At 42.9% G+C, this 20120-nt stretch overlaps 1 protein-coding gene across 5 annotated transcripts in view; it reads right to left on the bottom strand.

Annotated features, from left to right (window-relative positions):
• Nucleotides 1–20120, bottom strand: part of PCNX1 (pecanex 1) — a 1666514-nt gene that overhangs the window by 1114880 nt on the left and 531514 nt on the right. For all 5 annotated transcript variants that reach the window (XM_069638600.1, XM_069638595.1, XM_069638598.1 and 2 more), the window contains exon 9: nt 6662–6755. In XM_069638600.1, coding sequence (XP_069494701.1) covers nt 6662–6755 — 94 coding nt within the window. The remainder of the gene's footprint in view (nt 1–6661; nt 6756–20120) is intronic.

The following is a 20120-nucleotide window of genomic DNA, read 5'->3' as shown; positions in this document are numbered from 1 at the left end:
CCTGGATGACTTCAAACTGGCTTAAACTCATTCCAACTAAAACAGAGTGTATGTTCTTTGACCTAACACCACCAAACCCCACAACACCCTCCTGGCCAGATGCAATGGGCACTTTACACTTCAATTGTGAAGAACCTTTGAATTACGCTGAACAGCAACCTTACACTCAAGCCCAGGTTAAAATTATTATAAGGAACTGCTTCTTCCAACTCCTTATTTTCCGACACCCCATGTGACCTTCATGCACAGGAGCATGGATGTTTTTTATAATGCGTGTAATATCAAGACTGAACTACAACAACAGCCTTTACCTTGGACTCCCAGGATATCTACTCAGACTAATGAGACAGGCAGAATGCTCCCAAAGCTAAAAACATACATGCACCACTGCACACTCCAAAAAGATTCACTTAAAGAAATCTATGCATCGCCAACCGCACCTTCCACAGCAGGGTCCCCTAATATAATCACAAGAAAGTTCACACACCACCTACCATCGAAATTACTGATCAAGCAACAATGCCCTAGTAGCGGTGCCAAGGTTCAACCAGAAACTGAATGGAAGATCCTCCCTTTCCCTCCGAGCAAATAAACAAACTCTATGCCCAAGGACTTGCACACAAATCAACCTGATCTTCAGCAAACAACTCAAAACTTGCGTTTTCAACTAACACCAGCATGGGACAAGCGTGGAGTCCAGCACCAAAACCTCAAGCAATCACATCCCTCTTTTTGTCAATTTCACCCCCAATAGACAGCATACCTTACAATGGCATCAACATTGCTGGAAAACCCGAACATCTCACCGACAGATTTAAAATACAGCTCACAAGGGTAAGATGCCACAAAACCAGAAGTGACTTCAACAAACACTACCTCAAATGTCAGAGTTCTACTTGCCTCCACAGAAGTCACCAATCGCTTAGATCCCAAACTGCATCCAATGCCTCAGTCCATAGACATGCAACCCTCATTTGTCTATACCCCCTATATACTGCCTTAAGAGCCAATTTCTCCCTAAAATCTATTTCCTATCATCTTAAACTACGGACAAATCCTTCCCACAGGTCTACTGCAGGCCTATCAATTATAACACTAATACAGCTCTGGCTAAGCTCTCCTCTTTAACCAGATCACCCACTTCACGACACCAGTGACTAATTCAGTCCTTAAGTGCTTTTGCCATACAGATCTTGGGCTATCCCCTCCGGGAACATATTCCCAGGTTTCACCACCAAAACGATGCAGAACAGCACTTGGGTATTTCTGACCTGCACACACCAACACCACACATTTAGCATCTGATCTGCCTATCTGCTCCTTTGGTATCCTCACCAACAACCCACTATTTCTTTTCTTAAGGGACCACAAGAAGCAAGGTGTGCAAAATGGAAGAAGGGCCCAGTTCAAGGACACCTTTCTTTACAATTCCATGTGGCCTGTACTACCAAATACAGAAGCACTTACAGACTACACAACACTATGTGCCATAAACAAATAGGGAGGAAGGCAAGGCTGCAAAAGAACCTCACCATTTTATATGCATAAGTATTTGGCACTTTCCAATTCCAACCACCTCAGTGCTGAGTAATGGTTAAGCAACCTGATCAGTCATTGTTAAGGTGGGGATTTCAATTGTGTTATGGACTTCAAATTGGATAGATCTTCGGCGTGCTCCTTTACTGGCCACAGATCTAGTCGAGAATTTTGTGATTTTGTGGATACCTTTGATTTGGTTGAATCTTGGAGAGTCTTGCAGAGTATTCATTGTACTCTCTGGTTCATGATTCCTTTTCAAGGATTGACTATTTACTTATATCAGATCATATGGCTGAGACGATAATCAAAGCTAGAATGTGTGAGCGGCATCTTTCGGATCATTCTCTAGTTTTGGTTAGATTGTGTCTTGCTCCGCACTCTCCGGATTCTGCTAGGTGGAGGCTAAAACCATTTGTTCTGAAAGAGGAAAAAGCATTACAATCGCTTTCTGGTTTTGTGTCAGACTATTTTGCTGTAAATAAGGGTTCGGCTGATAGTTTAATGGTTTGGGATGCGTTTAAGGCCTCAGCTAGGTGTGAATTGATTACTTGGACATCTAGAGTGAGGAAGGAAGGGGAGGCAAAAATGAGAGATCTTGAGCTGGATCTGGGTAAATCACAATCGGCTTATGCTCGTACTGGATCAGTGAGGGATCGTTTAAAGATGGAAAGGTTGTATGGGCAGTTGGTCTCGAGTCTGAGATTCAAGCAGACCGTGGGACTTTTTATTCTAAACAACGCTTCTGGGAGAGAGGGGATTGTGGGGGTAAATTGCTTGCAAATAGGTTGAAGTGTTTGTGCGAGAGGTCTTTTGTCCAGAAAATAAAAGATGAGTCTGGTAGGATTATTGTGAAAAGGAAGGATATTGGTGAGTGTTTTCGCAATGATTATGAATTGTTATACTCTGAAGAGCATGTGCTGTTAGAAAGTGATCTGGTGGAGTTCTTTGATAAGATTGAAGTTCCTTGTCTGTCTGATGAGGCCAGAGATTTTCTGGATGCTCCTATTTTAGTGGAAGAGGTGATAGAGGCCATTATTAAAATGAAGTCTGGTAAGTCACCTGGCCCAGATGGACTGCCGACTGAGTTTTACCAATCTTTTGCTGAGCAGCTAGCTCCAGAATTATGTGAACTCTATATTCGGTTTCTTATGGAGGGTGTTTTATGTCCTTCAATGAGGGAGGCAGTGATTACGGTAATCCCCAAGGAGGGGAAAGATGCATCGAATTGTTTTAATTATCGCCCCATTTCACTTTTCAATGTGGATGCAAAATTATTTACGAAAATTTTGACTTCCAGGTTGGATAAATATATGGGTTTGTTAATTGGTAGGTCTCAAGTGGGTTTTATGAAGCAACGCCATGGATATGATATTAGGACTCTTGGATATTTTGAATTTGTCATCCTCAGGAATTGATGATTTGATTTTCATATTTCTTGACGCTGAGAAGGCATTTGATAATGTGGCTTGGGCTTTTTTAAATTTTACTTTGGTTAAGATGGGTTTTGGTCCCCAATTTATAAATGCTGTTGGGGCATTACAGTCGGGTATTAGTGCAAAGGTCTGGGTGAATGGGGTACTTTCATCTTCTTTTAGATTATTTAAAAGGCACACGTCAAGGATGTCCACTATCCCCTTGCCTTTTTAATTTGGCTCTTGAGCCATTTTTGTCATATATTCGGCAGTCGGATTGCCTATCCGGTTTTATAGTTGGTGAAGTTGAAGTTAAGGTTTTGGCGTATGCTGCTGATATAGTTATTGTTCTTAGTAATCCTGTGTAGAGGAGGGAAACATCTTGAAGAATATGATTTCTGAGTTTGGTGGGCTCTCAGGTTATAAAGTTAATTGGGAGAAGACGGTTGTGTTTCCAGCTCGAGAAGCTCAGGTGTGTAGACTATTACTAGATTGGAATTGTAAATGGGAAAACTGTAGGGTGAAATATTTAGGTGTCTTTTTGTCTAGAGATGTGAAAGGTATGGCGGAGTTCAATATAGATAAAGTTCTGGAAAGCATGAGGACTATGCTCCGTAGGTGGAGTAGACTCTTTATCCATCTGGGCAAAGGTCAATGCTATTAAAATGGTGCTCCTACCTAAGGTTCTGTACATTATTCAATCGCTACCTTTAAGGTTTACGAAAAAAGTTTTGGGCCGTGTGGATCGGGTCTTTCAGGAGTTTCTATGGGGAGTTTCAAGGAAACCAAGGATACCCAGGTATTTAATGGTTAGGAGTGTACATGAGGGGGGTTTTGGTTATCCTAATATTGAAAATTACTACAAAAGTTTTTTGATTAAAAAATGTATGTCGTATTTCTTGTTGAATGAATAAGACATTCCAGTTTGGGCTCAGATAGAAGAGTTTAAGATGAGACCCTTCCGAATTGAATCACTGTACTCTTGGAAAGTTACCTAAATCGGTCAGTACATTGCAGGCTGTCCATGCTTCCAAAGATGCAGTTACATCATTGATTGTAAGTGGAGGGCAGGGACTTCATTTCTATGGGGAGGCCTCCATTTGGCAGAATCCGGGGTTGCAGATCAATAATAAGATGCTATGCTGGAGGAGTTGGATGAACAAGGGTATATTACTTATTAGAGACATATGGGATGATGACGGTATGATATCTTTTGAGTCTCTGAAGCAGAAGTTTATGCTACATAATAGGGAAATATAGATTGTTGAGAGATCTGATTTCTGAGAGAGTATCAATGCTTACTGACCCTTTGTTACAAAGACCAGAAAGGTGTAGTTTTATTGTAGTTGTGCCTCGTGCAGTGTCTAGTTATTTGAGGTTGTTCCCGGTAGAAGAGAAATTTAGATCTTCATGGAATGCTCTTCGACTTTTGTGGTGTGCTGAACTGGGTGGAGATATTTCTATGCAGGATTGGGAGGTTCTATGGAAGGTTCCAGTTAGGATGAAAATTGATCTAAATTTACGATATATTCAACAGAGGATTTTGGGGCGTCTGTTTTGGACTCCAGTTAAAATGCACAGATTTGGCTTAAGGGAGGATAGTATGTGTTGGAGTTGTTCTACGGAGGAAGGCACTTTGCTTCACATGTTATGGAATTGTTCGAGGGTTAAAGGTTTTTGGGGTGAGGTTTTGGATAGAGTTGATTTGGTCGGGAACATCTCTTTTCCAAGGACACCATCATCAGTTCTTTTGAAATCACCAGTGGGCACTCATCACTTTAGCTATGCGACTCTGTGTTGGGCTAATAAGGTGTTTTTGGTGGCGACTCGTCAAATTTTACGCCTCTGGAAGACGAGAAAGAAACCAAGTATTGATGAATGGTTATCACAGGTGCAGTTGCTGTCAAGATTTGAGAGGATTAAGTATTATGCTTTACATAAAGAAGAATTTTATAAGGAACAGTGGGAGGCTTTTAATGAACTATGTGTGAATTAAGTGCTGATGGGCGATGGTTTTTGTTTCAGAGTGGTTAATTTACTATTGTGTTCTTTTTATTGTGTTTGTCTTGTGTTGTGTGGTTTTCTTTTTTTTTCTCTCTTGTTTTCCTCTGATTTTTTGCTAGTTATTTCAAATTAGGTTTGTTGCGATTAGTAGAGATAATTGATAGGTTTTTCTTATTTATTCTATACTATTTGTATCAACTTGTATAATGATTTTTTTGTTTTGTCGTTTTCTTGTTATCATAATTGTTGTTTTGGAATGATATGTATTTCTTTTGATAAATCTTTAAATAAAGTTGTCAAAAAAAAGATGAGCAGAGAACAAAGACCACTGAAAGCTGTGTGACTTTATAGCACTTTACAAAAGCCAAGCGAATTGGAACAATGTTATTCCCTTAAATCCAGGTAGAGGTGAACAATGCATCCGATTCTATTGACAACGAACTCATGAACTAACAAGTAATTTCACACAAAACAGACTGTTGCTTAGGAACATACACAAATAGCACAATGGTAATCCCATTAAAGATATGAAAAGCAAGCCACTAATTAAAATGAAACATAAGGGATTCTTTTAGTTGGTGGAAATAAAAGAAAGAAAAACAAAATTACATATTCCATCTAAGTTGCAAAAGGAAAGGCAAACTGTTGGAATAGAACATTTGTTGGCAATGGAGAGGATGGTTTTATAACAAGCACCAAGACGACTCCAAGGATATATTTACGGTAGAGGAAGTACAGAGTTAAAAACAATACTATAATGTGGCATACTCAATGCCCTATATTAATTAGCACTTCACTTACACAAAACACCATTTAAAGAGTTAACAGCGTAGACCGATGTATTGAGCATAGAACTTCATCAGGCCAGGAATGTTAGAAAGTTATTTCAATCTCCCTTTGTGTGCTTAAGTGAGAAGACAAAATGGTTTACCTTTTCACTAATAATTTAGATCACTAGTTTAAGATTGTGTATTATATATATATATATATATATATATATATATAAAAAAACGTTGTGATGTGCTATGTATTTTTATTTCACTGAACCCCTTATAAAACAACCATTTGACAAATGCTCAATCTGCACGAAGGCAAAAAGCTGAAACAACTGTTCAAAACCTTAAAAATAACCATTAAAAAACTATCACAGAGAATGCAAGTGAAGGATTGTGTAAAGTCCATGACAACAGGTGAGATGCAGTGAGTCAGAACATCTCCAATAAATAGAAAAATGAGTGGCCCAAATTGTGGGATTTGACAACCCCCATCCCACACACATTGGGCATCTTGCTATTTTCTTTTACTGAAAAAAGGGTTTTGAAATATTTCATAAAGTTATGTTTTGATACTTCGATATGGGTTTCAAATGCCAAACAATCAGGATGCACAGCTTTTAAATGAGTGGCATTTAACAGTATGTACAGCACGTCACTACATTAGCAGTTAGAGATCAGAACATACACTGTGTCCAAGAAGTCCAATTATGAGAAAGGTATAGGTTCCAGAGAGAATTTGTCCAGAAAGTAGACTGGAACAAACTGCCTTCTCCCACAAACGGTTTTAAAGGCCTTAATGAAGAGGTTTACTTGCAACCTCCTTTAGAGCAACTCTTGAAGTGAAAGAGACATAAAACATGTTTTACTTTTTTGTCATTCAACTACAAAAAGAAAAACCAAGGTAGATTTGATCCTCCACATCACACGCACCAGAGATTATTAGATGCTCGTCGTGTAGCTGGTTCAAAGTTCACAAGTGACAGGTCACAGCCAGCCGCCTCGTAGAGTGATGGAGTGAACTTACCTATCAAAGATAAAGTAACAACTTTAATTAACTATGTACCTGTGTACATTTTTCCAAAATCATAAATCCATTTCAATAATGGTTCTCTATATAGCTTTTCAACAGACATTATGTCATAATATTCTCAGAACAAGCAAATTAAAATAAAAAAACGTAGAGCAGGGGTAGACTGACACGACATGTTCTACCATTCATAATGTTTTCTTATATACAGGCATACAACAGAGCTGGTGACAAGAATGCATTGCCACAATCGGAGCTCTTCCTCTGGTCCTCGCACAAGACAGCAAACATGATCCAAGGACAAATTCCACCCATTTAAGACAGTCAAAATACTTGTATAAGTATTGAAATAATGAGAGGAAACACTACACCTGGCCAATAATAAAGTAAGGCCCCAGAACTTTCTCCCTGCTAAAGTGAGTAAGCCTGGTGCCCTTAAGAGTCCCTATTACCAAGTAGAAACCTTTGCAGGAAGTCAGGAGTCTTTAGAAGTTGGGAAACAAGATTTGGCAAAGCCAACAAGTAGGTAAAGGTGCAAACGATGCAGAAACAAAAGCCAATGCTAAGGGGGCCCTCCGCCAATCCCACCACAAAAGGGAAATCCCACAGAGCGATCCTTGGCTTGAATTCCACCAATCACAACCAGGCAAGGAGAGGTAGGGTCAGGACTTTGCCCCCATACAGCCCTATGGTCCTGGGATGCTTCCCAAGGTTCCAGAGGGCTTGATCAGCATGTAGAGATCTGGACTAGTTTGTCATGTGATGAATCCGGATATTTGTCCCTTCTCCCCAGAGGGGAGCCACCCCCTTTGGGGCTAGAGAAGTGAGCCTGCTCAGCACAACTCTCCCTTGGGGGCTTGGCAAGTGGGACCTGAAGGCAAGCCCCTGCATGCTCACACCAGGAAAAATACAACCCGCTAGGGGAAAAAGCCCAAGACACTGCTTGCCAGGATAACACTTTTATTCCTACAAAACAGGGATGCATCCGCAAAGAACTCTGCTGCTGCCGAACGTTGTACCAAATTAGGGGTGTGCAGTAAGCTAAAAGGGCACCTGGCGCCATCTACGTCGTCATTACATACAGTGAAAACCCGCAAGGCTGGTTTGGCGAGACCCTATACATGGGCAGACCACTCCATAGGGGATGCTAGGCCATTAGTCCCAGCCTTCTTCTCCGTATAAGAGTGTGCCGCTGGGCTCGTCATCCACAGTAGAACAGGGCCTAATAAGCAATTTGAAATCAATGCTACTCTATCACTGTAACAGTGCACCTGCCAGACAGATATGGGCCCAGGGGAAGAGGCAAGGTCATACTAACTTGAATACTTCACTCATTCCCAGATGTGCCAGCAACCTCCCAAGGTCAGAGACCCTCATTTTGGGGTATAATTTCATACCTCCTCGGAACCTCTCAGCACAAATCACGTGACCCAAATGTGAAGGCTAGATAGCCTTGCTTTCTGATATTTTTGATTGATCTGGGATCTTACAGCTTTATGGTTGGTGGTCTAAGCCTGGCTGGCACCGTGGAATGTGGGGGTCATGGGATCAAAACATAGGATGGCTGTAGCTCCGACACGGTGGGAGGTGTTGGGCTGAGGGGCTATGCTATCCATCGTGGGACGGTAACTGCCAAGATGCGCTCTGCGCTCTACCCCCTTCACGTGGCCTTGCAGAGCACATTCTTCCCGGGGCGTGAAGGCTTACAGCCTCTGAGACAATGAAAGTCTTGTAACTTCCTGAAGCTGACTCGTGGTGTGGGTTATGTCTGTGCTAATAATGCAGGCCTAATGCGAATACGTTTGGTGCTTTCCATGCGCTTGGGCCGACGTTCCAAAATGGTTGCCAATAACTAAGATAACATTTACACTTGCCTCCACTATATAGCTCCTAATGCATGCACTACACAATTGTTGCACTCTCCTGCATGCACACACCCCTCCCTCCTGCTCTCTCGAAGTGCTTTCTATGGTTTATCATTCGTAATCGCTTAGGGGGCAGGGAAGACCCTCTCCTTTCCAACAGACCTCACTGGGAGTGACTGCCCCTCTTTGGGACAAGGACTCCTATTCCAACAAGGAACTCCCTGTCCAGAACACCTTAATCCACCTACATGGGAATCAAAAAGACTTTAATCTTGCTTGTCTGCACCGAATAGTGATATTTCTTCAATCTCTTTTGCTTCAAGTAATGCTGTATCTCCCCCAAAGGCCAGAGTCAAAGAAGGATGACACCGATTTTGTTTGTGATGACATAAATGAAATCACGAGGAACATGGAATGGAGAAAGGAGAGGAGCTCCTACACGGGTAGGAGAGAGACTCCTATTCAAGCCTCTGGCGAGAAGATATCCTGAAGGGGCGAAACCACATTAGACCGCAGAGCCAGCAGTGGCTTGGAGACCAAGATAATCGGTAGCCAGCTGTCAAAAGGTTTGGGTCCTGACCCGCCGAGAGGCCAAGGTTGGGGAAGAGACGGAAAACCAACTGTCTCGTCTTGTGGCACAACCACACGGAAGCTGCGGCGGGTCTGTGGGGCGTTTTCTACACCAAGACCAGACTACAGAGGAGAGCCTGGCTCCCCGAGCTCTGCATGAGAGGTGCATTAGCTGCTGAGATGAGCAGCGGAAGGGAAGCAAACCCACCAGAGAAGGAAACGCTATTGAGAGGGGCGAACTCTGCTAAACGAGACTGGGAAAACCAAAAGGGTTAAGAGAGCCTGATAAACCCAAGCGGGCAATCGCCGGTTGCTAGTCTTTCCATCGAAGATTTACCATTGAAGGCAAGTGCCATCAAATGTTTTCCAATTAAAAATGTTACAAATTCCCATGCATAAAGTGCAAAGTGTTTATGCAGTGAATCCTTTTCATCGGGTAGGGTTTTGTTATATAAACACTTCACATTTTTTTGCATGGAAATTCGATGAAACATAACGTTGCAGGGAGCTGTCCAGTAATGAACTATTTTTAACACTGGACAGCTCCCTGTAGCTTGAGGCATTTGTTTATTGCCCCCTCCCCCACCGACAACACTCCCTCAACTCCCAGGGGTCCCCCCATGGATCTGCCACCCCTAACCCCATTTTCAAAAATGTAACCCTTGTCCAGTGCTGAAATCTTTAATATAGTTCAGCACTGGACAGCTCCCTGTAACTTGTATTTATATTTTATTGGGGGGGGGAGGTCACCCCCCCCAATCCATTCTCAACACCCAAGGGTCCCCCCATACCCCCATTTATTTTTTAATTAACCTTTTCCTCAACCCATTGAATTTCCAACTCAAACATACATCTATTTTAAAGGAATGTTTGAGTTGGAAATCCATCGAAAGTCATTCAATGAATATGCATTTCGATGGAAATACATTTCAACTGATAATTTTTGTTGGATTTTAATTAGATGAAACATTTTTCGATGGAAAGACTGCCTACCGCAATCACCCAATCCAAGTAGAGTTGAAACAAGCCTAGTAGAGGGCCAGAGGGCTTTGGAGAGCCCTGAGATACCGAGACACTAACATCTGAAGCTGGGATAGCCCCAAGGGTTACGCGAGCTAAGAAAACCTGAACAAGCAGATGCACCACAAAGACTGAGATAATGTAAGCCTGTCAGAAGGCCAAAGGACTTGGAAGTTTAAGAACCACACAGTTTGATAAAGAGAACTGGAGAGAGAGGGAGAACTTGGCAGGTTCCAGTCCTTAAGTATAAACCAAGAACATTTTCCAGAACCATGCCAAATTTGGGGGACTTGTATTAAGAAAAACGTGTTTTTTCTGAGGGAAAAGGACATCGTATGGAACATATATAAAGACTTAAAACTTGACTAACAGAACCTGCAGAGAGGTTGTGAACTGGGTTGTGGGACATTGACAAACTTTTAAAAACCTGTTGGAAAGAGATCCAAGTGTTTGGGCCGGGCAGAATCTGCAGGCAGAGGCTATTGCTCTGGCCTCCTCCTTTTTTGTTAATGTTTCCTAAGTGGTAGGGCCAGTTAGCTATTAGTATATGGATGCAGGACTATTTATTATCAGACTTTAACAAGCACCCTTAATTTCAGTTGGTTAGGTAGGGAACTTCCCTCATAGCAGTAGGACTATATAGGTTTTTATTTAAATGAAAACACAACGCCTAACTAACATGGCACATCATAGTCAGAGTACTTCTGGTTCGTCACAGTAGCAATAGCCCGAGGGTTGCAACACTATCTAGGGTCTTCACAAGATCGGTCCAGTGGGGCAGGGCTTCACTGGAACTTGCCAATGAGCAATGCTGGAAGTCTTCAACTGCTGTCCACAAGTCTTCAGCTGGCTGAAACTCTGTAGTCTTGGCTCCAACAACAGCGATATGACTAATGACTGCCGTAGTCGTCCTTTTAGCCTAGATTTGAGCCAGGGTCACCCTCCAATAGAAAAGATCTGCACCAAACTGGCAAGGGCTGCCCAATCCAAGACGGCATCCGTACAAATGACCAAATAAAAACAAATGGAATATTTATTTGAATTTCGGCAGTACGATAATTATGAACAGCTGAAAATTTCAAATAAATACCCCATTCTGTGTCGTTATAGTGAACAAGGGGAGCGGGGGTGTCCCCTGCATCCTTGTTCACTACAATCCCATCTGTGTCATTATAGTGAACAAGGGGCGCAGGGCTGTCCCCCGCATCCTTGTTCACTACAATCCCATCGAGGGATGCAGGGGTGTCCCCCCGCGGCCTATACACTAAAGTTTAAAAAATTAAAAGGACCCTGCAGTGCCAGTTCCCATGAACTTAAGTGAAAGGAACCAGTCTCGCAGAGGAATAGGGGAGTCGGCGGCACACAGCGAAGTGTGCCACTAAAAGGTAAATAAGCGAGTGTGTGTGTGGGGTGATGGAGCGGATATGGTGTGCGGGTTACCACAAATGTCAGCGCGAGAAAAAAACGAAAGTCATTTTCGTATACATACGTTTTTGTCTCCCTCAGACATTTCTCATTCAATCAAATCATGCACAACCATCCTGGACAGCCTCTTGCCCCACATCTGCCCAGCAACAGACATGTTCCTGGCCAGAGTGTGGATTATGGCCAGACCATCCCATCACCCACATCCCTAAAAAAAATCCATTCCATGTTTTCTTTCCATTAAATTACTTATTTTTTCATTAATTGTATATATTAATATTTTTTTTTTACATTTCTTATTTTACATTTTCCCTAACCAATATAATGAACACTTCCCATATTCCCAATCCGAACCCTAAAACGTGGTCTACTTTCAGCTGTCCAAATGTGGAATTGGAGGCTTTGACTGTTTTTAGTCACACAGCAGCTGCATTCTCATGTTATGTGAACTACCTTTGGAACAGAAAACATTTGCTCAAGTTTAAAATACAAACGTTATTAATAACACAGGCCTCTCATTCAGTCATCTAAATGCCTGAATAGTAGTAGTTCATTTACTTGCAAGATTAAAAAGGGTATACACTCCGAAAGACCACCAAGGTATCAACAGAGGAACATGTAAGACACTGCTGGACAAACAGGAAAACAAAAGGTTACAAGGATCAGTGGACGCAGTGAAGTACTTCCAGGTGTATAGGGAAATGTTGCATGCATTGGTCTTGTCTTGAAATAAAATGATCTGCTCACAGCAGAACCAACCCACTCCACTGCTTCCTTCCTTTAATCCGGTGGGGCTAGTCAGATCTGTACCATTGCAAGGCGTTTTTTGGGTCTGCATGCATCATCTGTCCTATAAGCGGGAGCACAGTTGCCTCAAGAGGACCAAGCATGAATGCTGCAGCTGCTGGACAATTTCATTAACTGTACTGTCACCATTCCTCCAGTACAGACACCACCAGCAGGTTGTCCTGCAGCATTATGTCTGGAACTGCGGCCTGCAACCATGGCAGGGACCAACATTGTGCTAACCTCTTCACAATGCTGCTGCAACATGTCCTGTCCTCGGGAGATCATTTGTGGTCCCCTCGGACATCTTGGACTTTGGTTTGTTATTCCACCTGAACCATCTGATATGTAACAGCGACTTCTCCAGCTGCAGATCCAGGACTACACTCTGCAATCTTGGCAATGGCACGACATAACTGCAACAGAGCCAGACTTCTTCAAATCTTTGTTCTTCTTTGAGGTCCCTGGATTCTACCTGGGATCTTAGTTGTGTTCATCTGGTGCTGGGGGGTATTTAGATGCAGACCATACCCATCAGGCTTTCAACTGCGACATCTGTGGCTTCTACTCTAGGAACTCCAACTCTGCAATCTCATGATCTGTGCAAATTTGATGCTTCTTCAGTGGTTGTACATGGTCTTTGGGGTCCTAGCTGCTACTTTCCAAGTGTTCAGTGTCACATTGGCTTTGTTTGAGACCTCTACACCACCTGCTTTAAATTGCAACTCATTTTGCTGCAGGCATCAAACTCTACTATCCCATTTTCAATCTTCAAGGACTTCAGCTCCCTAGGATTTGGGCAGGGGGGTTGCTTTGATTACAGACCGTGCCTCTCCAACTTTAGACTATCTTTGGGCAATTGAAAAGCACTGGGAATCACTGCGCCAATCACGGTTGAGCTTTAGTCTAAAGGACATTAACAGTGTATTGTGGTTGAGGGGTGTTGGATCTTTAACTCTTAAAAGATCCTTCTGTACATTGTGACCCTGATGGGTCTGCCATTCTGAAAGACTAGTCTTGAAAAGAAATGTACCAGTATTCTACATAGTTTTTGGACACTTTTTATATACAGAATATTTCAATACATATTTTATATGTCTACTAAAAGTGTTTACTGTACCCCTTAACCATCCTGCTTCTTTAGATGTTGCCTTTAGTGATCAGGCATATTGACCCTTGGAGAATTAGGATAACTGAGGCAAAACACACAGTAAGCCATGTAGGTTGATACTTGTGATTCCTATAACTGTGACCCAAGTAAAATCTCTGAAGTATTAGTATCTGCCTTCACATTTAACAGCCCAACAGTTTTCATTTTTGATAATCTTACTGTTTTTGCTGGACTGTTCCCACAGAGCATTTTGTTATTTTATGTCATGCAAACATGTATGCCATTCAACAAAGCATGTGGTCTTTCCTTTCAATTACTAACTTGGCATTGGTCATAGCAGAGGATAAGTTACCCACCGAAAAAGCAAAAACAGATGGAATCCGTTTGAAAGCTGAATTCACATGTGTTCAAGGAAAGCAAAATAAAATTGTTTAAACTTTTTTTTTTTAAACTAGAAATCCTAGAGTTCCATTTGCACCGAAAGTTTCCAAATGCACCCCTCGAAATGCTATTAGACACCAGAAAACATTTTCAGAAATTAAAGAGGCATTTCAAGATCTTTGCTCCCGCCTTGGGCAGGCATTGATCCGGAGTATATGTGGAATAACAAAATAAAAAGGTGAGATGGTGCATTTAAAAAAAGGTTTGGCTAAATAAATGGTGCATATCTGGTGGTTTGGATGGAGAACATTTGAAGTGAAGCAATATTTTACAATGGACCGCTGCTGTATCGACCCGTGTAGTCTGCGGCAGCATGAAGTCTAGATATGGGACCATCAGACAACAGCTGCCAGAAAAATACAGACATCAGAATATCTCTGACAGAATATGGCAGGGGAAATCCTGTATCACTTCTATGCACATCTAAGGTACCGTGTACAAAAATAACATGGACACTACTTTCTGGGACTATGTCTTGTAGCCATAGGAATGACAACATAATTAACAGGCCTATATATTTCCGAGTGGAGGAATGCCTGTCCATCAGTTGGCGGGTAAGACCACCACAGTTTCAACCCCACCATCTGTGCCACAAAACACATGCCCATCCATCTCTGGGTCACACAATGCTTAGCTGCTCTCAAATGCCTGAGCAATAGTTATTTTGGGCGATATGCATGTCAACAAGTTCATGTGCCACACAAACTTTACCCATTAATTACCATAGCACCAAATACCAGACAGTAATGTATATGCTCATATCGTAATTTTTTATACAGCACTTTATGACGGATTCCTCCTGCATATCAGTGCAGCAATAATAAGTGTTATTCTTATCTAATGTAGTGGCACTCCTTTTAATCAACCTCTGTGAAAGGCTGCCTTTGGGGTTATGACCCAACACCAAACCCAGATGTTCAACGAGAGCAATTCACTCACCAACTAGTTGCTGCTATGCACATCATTTATTACAAAAGACCCGATTGCTTTCAGTACTATACAAGGCATGCCCATTAGTTACTGGGTCATAGAATGCATGCTGCTGGTACACTAGTCACTGCTCATGGTGCATGATTGCTGTGATCAACAGCTATAGTACCATCGATGCCTGCCCATCAGTACTGTGAATGCAATGCATGCCCACGAGTTATCGTGCCATAGAATGTCTGGCCAATGGTAACTGTGCCCCAATTTATTACACTGCCACAGAATGCCTATTCACCAGTAACTTGCCTACAGCATGCCTGCCCAAAATGTATCATGCATGGAATTTGTTTGCGTCAATAAGCTACGAATTCCATGCATAAGTGCCTATGCACCTAATGCAAACTCCATTGTTTTCTGTGCAAAGAAAGCACGCCCATTATGTGATCTGGTTGAACTGAGCTCAGCCAGTCAGGCAGTTGTAATGCTTTGGAGTAAACTGGTGTTTGTGACAGAGTGAACACCATCAACCATAGCCACCCATCAGTGTCTTTTTAGGCTCTCTCCAACTCTTTTGCCCCTTTCTCCATCCTCGCATAAAGGCTGCTTAGAGTGTGCTGATTGGATGTGATCCTCACAGGTGAGAGCTCAGCCTCGCTATTTAGATGCAATGCTCACGCCCGAGAGCGCAGATGGGAGTCCTACACAGTGTAGAACAGACAGACATTGGGTGTCATTCACACAAAGTGAATAATAGCATCAGTCACCTAAACCAGTATGAGCCACTGAGTGTAAATCCAACACCTTACGGCACAGGTCTCCCTCATTGGGTGCAAGTCTTAACATCTACAAATACTGTCAAGTATTGGATAGGTGTAAAAGGGTTGCCAGCAGTGTCTCGCAGTAAGCTCAACAGTCATGGCCATTGGGTGCAAGTCTCACACCAGCACCTTAGTCCCTCTTCTTGCTTGCAAGTCTCTCACACAGTAAGACCTATAGACTTAAGCACACTCTGGATACCGGAATCCAAGTCTTACCCCCTTAGAGAATAGTATCAGTCATTGGCATTGTCTTATTCCTGTGAGCTTTCTAGATAATGTGGGGTCATTTGCACTACTTCGAGAACTGTCCCAACCATTGTGTTAGAGTCTCACACCTTAAAGCATAGGTAGTTCAAAATAAGGTGTCCATTCTTAATGGATGAATATCATACCTTGGAGTCCTTTGGAGCACTGACTGTTCATGAGCCTCCTCTCATCCAGGTATGAGCTTCTTAACTAATGCAATGAAAAGGTCACCCCCTTACAACAGTCATTGGTTGTGAGTCAACTAGAAGTACCCCTCTCTCTCTCCGGTTGTGCACTCCAGTGAGTAGGCCTCAGATCTGAACATACAACCACTCGCCCTTGGTTGAAATCTCACAATGAATGTGCACGAGTGTTGCATACCTTGTTGCACAGCCTTAACTCTGTGCTAGACTCAAACCTTGGCTCATTGGGCATGAATTTACTTTTGGGGGGCAGTTGCATCCATTTAGGTTGAGGCCCACACCTTCAAACGGGCCATTTGTTGGGCATCATACCTTGGGGCATATTATTGGACATTTGTGGGTAATCTCACAAATGACCAGACCGTTTCAATTACCAATTTACATTGAGTGAGACCTACACCAGGGAAGAATAATTTCTGTGATAACATTAGTACTTGTCCCTGCAGTCTGAATTCACTCCCACAGACTCTGAACTTTCGATCCATACCATAACCATTCGCAAAAAATAAATAAAAAGTAGCAGCAGACTTGTGTTCATGAGATTTCAGATTTTCATTCAGCACTGGCAAGGTGTTGGCAAGCCAGTCAGTTGGTTTCCGACACATTTTGCCTTAAACCACCCCATGCCACAATGTGTGACGGGATTCTGAAAACCTGCTGAGCTTTTTATCCCAAAGGATTGTGGCTTCCACACTGTGCCCTGTATGGCTTGTGGACCTCAGCCACAGTCTTTATCCATCATCTTGAGTTGTAGATTATATTCTCCAGGCAGCTCAGAATATGGGTGTCCCTAAAAGGATATAGCCCGCTACACCCCTTATAGATTGGCTAAGAACGGGGCACAAGTCAAGGGTGGACGGAGTCCCCCCACTTTTTTTATAGAGTGCCCCACTTTTTTCAGAGGGCACCTGGATATTCTAATTTCTGGTGATGCCACATTCAATTATGTTAATGTGTCCCCCCCACTTTTTTAGGACTTGACCCCTGGCTAAAAGTAAAGACGCCCCACATCTTTAAAAGAACATAAAGGTAGGACAGTCCTAATCAGAAGTGCCTTCACTCTTTCATTAAAGGTAAAGCAGTTCCACTGAAAAGTGCCAATACCAACTCATTAAAAGTAAAGCATCCCTGCAGAGAAATTTCAGTACAGTCCCATTAAAAATACAGGTAGCCTTCCACAGTTACACCAGCACCGTCCCATTAATAGTAAAAGCAACAGTGTGGAAAAAAGCTGGTATTGCTCTCAAGTACAATTCTAGCGCAGAACTCCATTGAAGTATAGCAGCACTGTTGGGCCTAGTGAACTGGGTTCATGGAGTTTGGCAGGTGCAGCGCGATCATACAAGCATGTGCTTCTTGGCCTGCTGCAAAATGTAGTTTTGTTCTGTGTTTTCTAGTGCCACGCATCTACTGTTGGTGCTACATTACTTCTATATTGTGTTTAAAGGTGCAGTCTTCTCCACCCTTATACAGCATCATTTCATATGGGGTTCGCCTCACCTGAAAGCGCCTCGGGATGGGATATACTAATTTCCATCCCAACATTCCCCCTTTCGTTACTTCTACAGTAACAAATTCTCCTCCTCCTATTTACGTTCATTGGCCATCCTTTCTGCTTCCTCCCAAGCAGGTGTTCCCTTAACTGACATCCAAGCTCTGCACAAGTCGTAAACTTTCGCCTCTTTGTGCATATTGTTCAAATGCACGTCATGTAGATGCACCCTCCACCGCCCGCCAGATCCATCCACACCTCTTTATAATTTTCGGGAGGAACAATGGTTGTGTGGTACAAGTTATCAACTACATCTCCAATGGGTAGTGGAACCATGTGGTGCAGAGGGTGGTCAGTTTGCATTTCTACTTCCTTTGTATCACAAGGCATTTTAGTATTACCAATAGTAACCATCACCATAGGTACTGCTTTGGGACAACGCTGGAGACCCAACTGGTCTCCAGAAAATCACCAAGACGAACACAATGATGGGCACCAATATTTTCACCAATGTTCCAAGCCATGATGGGCCCCAGCTTCTTTTTTCATCTTCAGCCCTAGTTCATGTACTGCTGCAATGATGTGTTACAATGTCCCGTTATCTCCTCTTTCTTCGCAGATGGTTATAACGTTCTTTCTCAAGGAGGATAAGAAAGTCTGGGGGTGGATTAGTGTAGTTCGGTTACACTGTTGGTTCATTCCCACTGAAACAGTTCATAGTTTTCTTCTTGGTGCACTTTCACCGGCTTTTCAATTGCTGCGTTCCATGTTAGCTTTGTTCTGTCCATATTTGTACACATGCTTGTTCTACGAGAGCCATTGTTTTTTCTGGATAACCTACAAGTCCTTCTGCTTTACACACAAAAGTTGTCTCTTGGCATTTATTGTTCGTATACTTCGCCATTTCTATTGCCAGGCATGCTTCTTTAAAACAATTGGGGTTGATGGTACTCTTTTTGCATTTTCGAGTGTCTGAGTCGACGAGTTCTAGGTGGACATTGCGAAAGATGAATTAGGCGACCTTATAGGGCCCATGGAACCTGGGATTGATTGTTCCATTTTTGCAAAAAGCTTCTGATTATAGACCAGTCCACCCGGTAACAGTGGTTGCACGGGTGCTGTGTCAGGTTGTAGTGCAGTTGTGATGCTTGTGGTGGAGCCATTTGTTTCGCAATACTTTTTATTGCACATGTCAGTTGAGACAAATCTTGTTTGAACTCTTCAAACAGAAATGATGCCACTCTATGAGCAGCTGAGGCTCTTCATATAGGTGATAGAGGTGTTTGCATGCGTCGACCAGTCACTATTTCGTGGGGGATGGGGAGAGGGGCAGGTGATGGTCCTTACTGGGCTGTGTGCGCAGATGAAAAAGGGGCAGGCATTACACCCAGTTCTTCTTTAGGTTATTGCATAGTTTGCACAGCCTGCTTTTAAGGAGCCCATTGATCCTCTCCACCACCCCATTTGCTTGTGGGTGGTAAATTGAACACATACATTGTTTAATTCCTAACAGGGCAGAGTTCGTTGAAAAAGGGGGTACCATTATCTAACCTTAAAACTAGGAATTTTGCAGCACACTTGAATCTGGGTGGGCACATGGACCAGCCTCAACCCACCTTGAGAAGGGACACCATCACAATCAAATATCGTGCCCCATTCCATCATTCTCCCATGACTGCGTAGCCAATGTGCAGTTCAAGGAATGGAATGATGCGGTGGAGTAAAGGTCCTCTCAGCATTCTCAGTGTCATGCCTGTGCTAAATACTTGACACGTACATTGGAGCACTATTGTTGCTAGGTGCTCCTGTATATTTGGGACTCACCAGTCCTCTTGAATGTCTGCTTCAATGTGTTTCGATCTATGGGATGGGAAATGCAATTGCTAGAACGCTGTGTGCAATAATTCCACGGGCATTATTACCTTCCCTGTGCTCTGCTGTCTCCATAAGAGATCCGTGGGCGTTTGCATGCACCCACGCCTGAGCCATATGCCCTACGCTGTAGTTCAATTATCTGTGGGATAGGGAGAGCTTTGTAGGCATCTGTGTCTGGCCTGGTGTTTGCTGTGGTCACAACATATTCAGCTGATGTTGGTACTGAGATCTGCGCAGATTTTGCTGCTGCATCGGCAGCAGCATTTCCCAATGAGATTTCGTCTGTATTGTGTGTATGTGCTGTGCATTTCCGACGACCGCCACCACAGAGGGCTCTGCAAGGGCGGAAATCAGTGTGTTGAGTAGGGCACCAATATCTACTTGTGAACCACCTGTTCTTATGAACCCTCTCCTTCTCCAGCGTGACAGACATATATGCACCGTGGTGGTGACATAGGCAGAGTCTGAAGAGGTGGGAACATAGCACACCTTGAGGCCCGCAGTGCTTCTATGAGCGATACTAGTTTAGCGGCTTGTGCAGAATAATGCATGGGTAGTCTTTTCATGACCAGTGTTTCGTATT

This window comes from Ambystoma mexicanum, chromosome 14, assembly GCF_040938575.1.
Source record: "Ambystoma mexicanum isolate Mex_15411 chromosome 14, UKY_AmexF1_1, whole genome shotgun sequence".
In the NCBI taxonomy this organism is placed as follows: domain Eukaryota; kingdom Metazoa; phylum Chordata; class Amphibia; order Caudata; family Ambystomatidae; genus Ambystoma; species Ambystoma mexicanum.
This window is presented reverse-complemented; position numbering and strand designations above follow the sequence as displayed.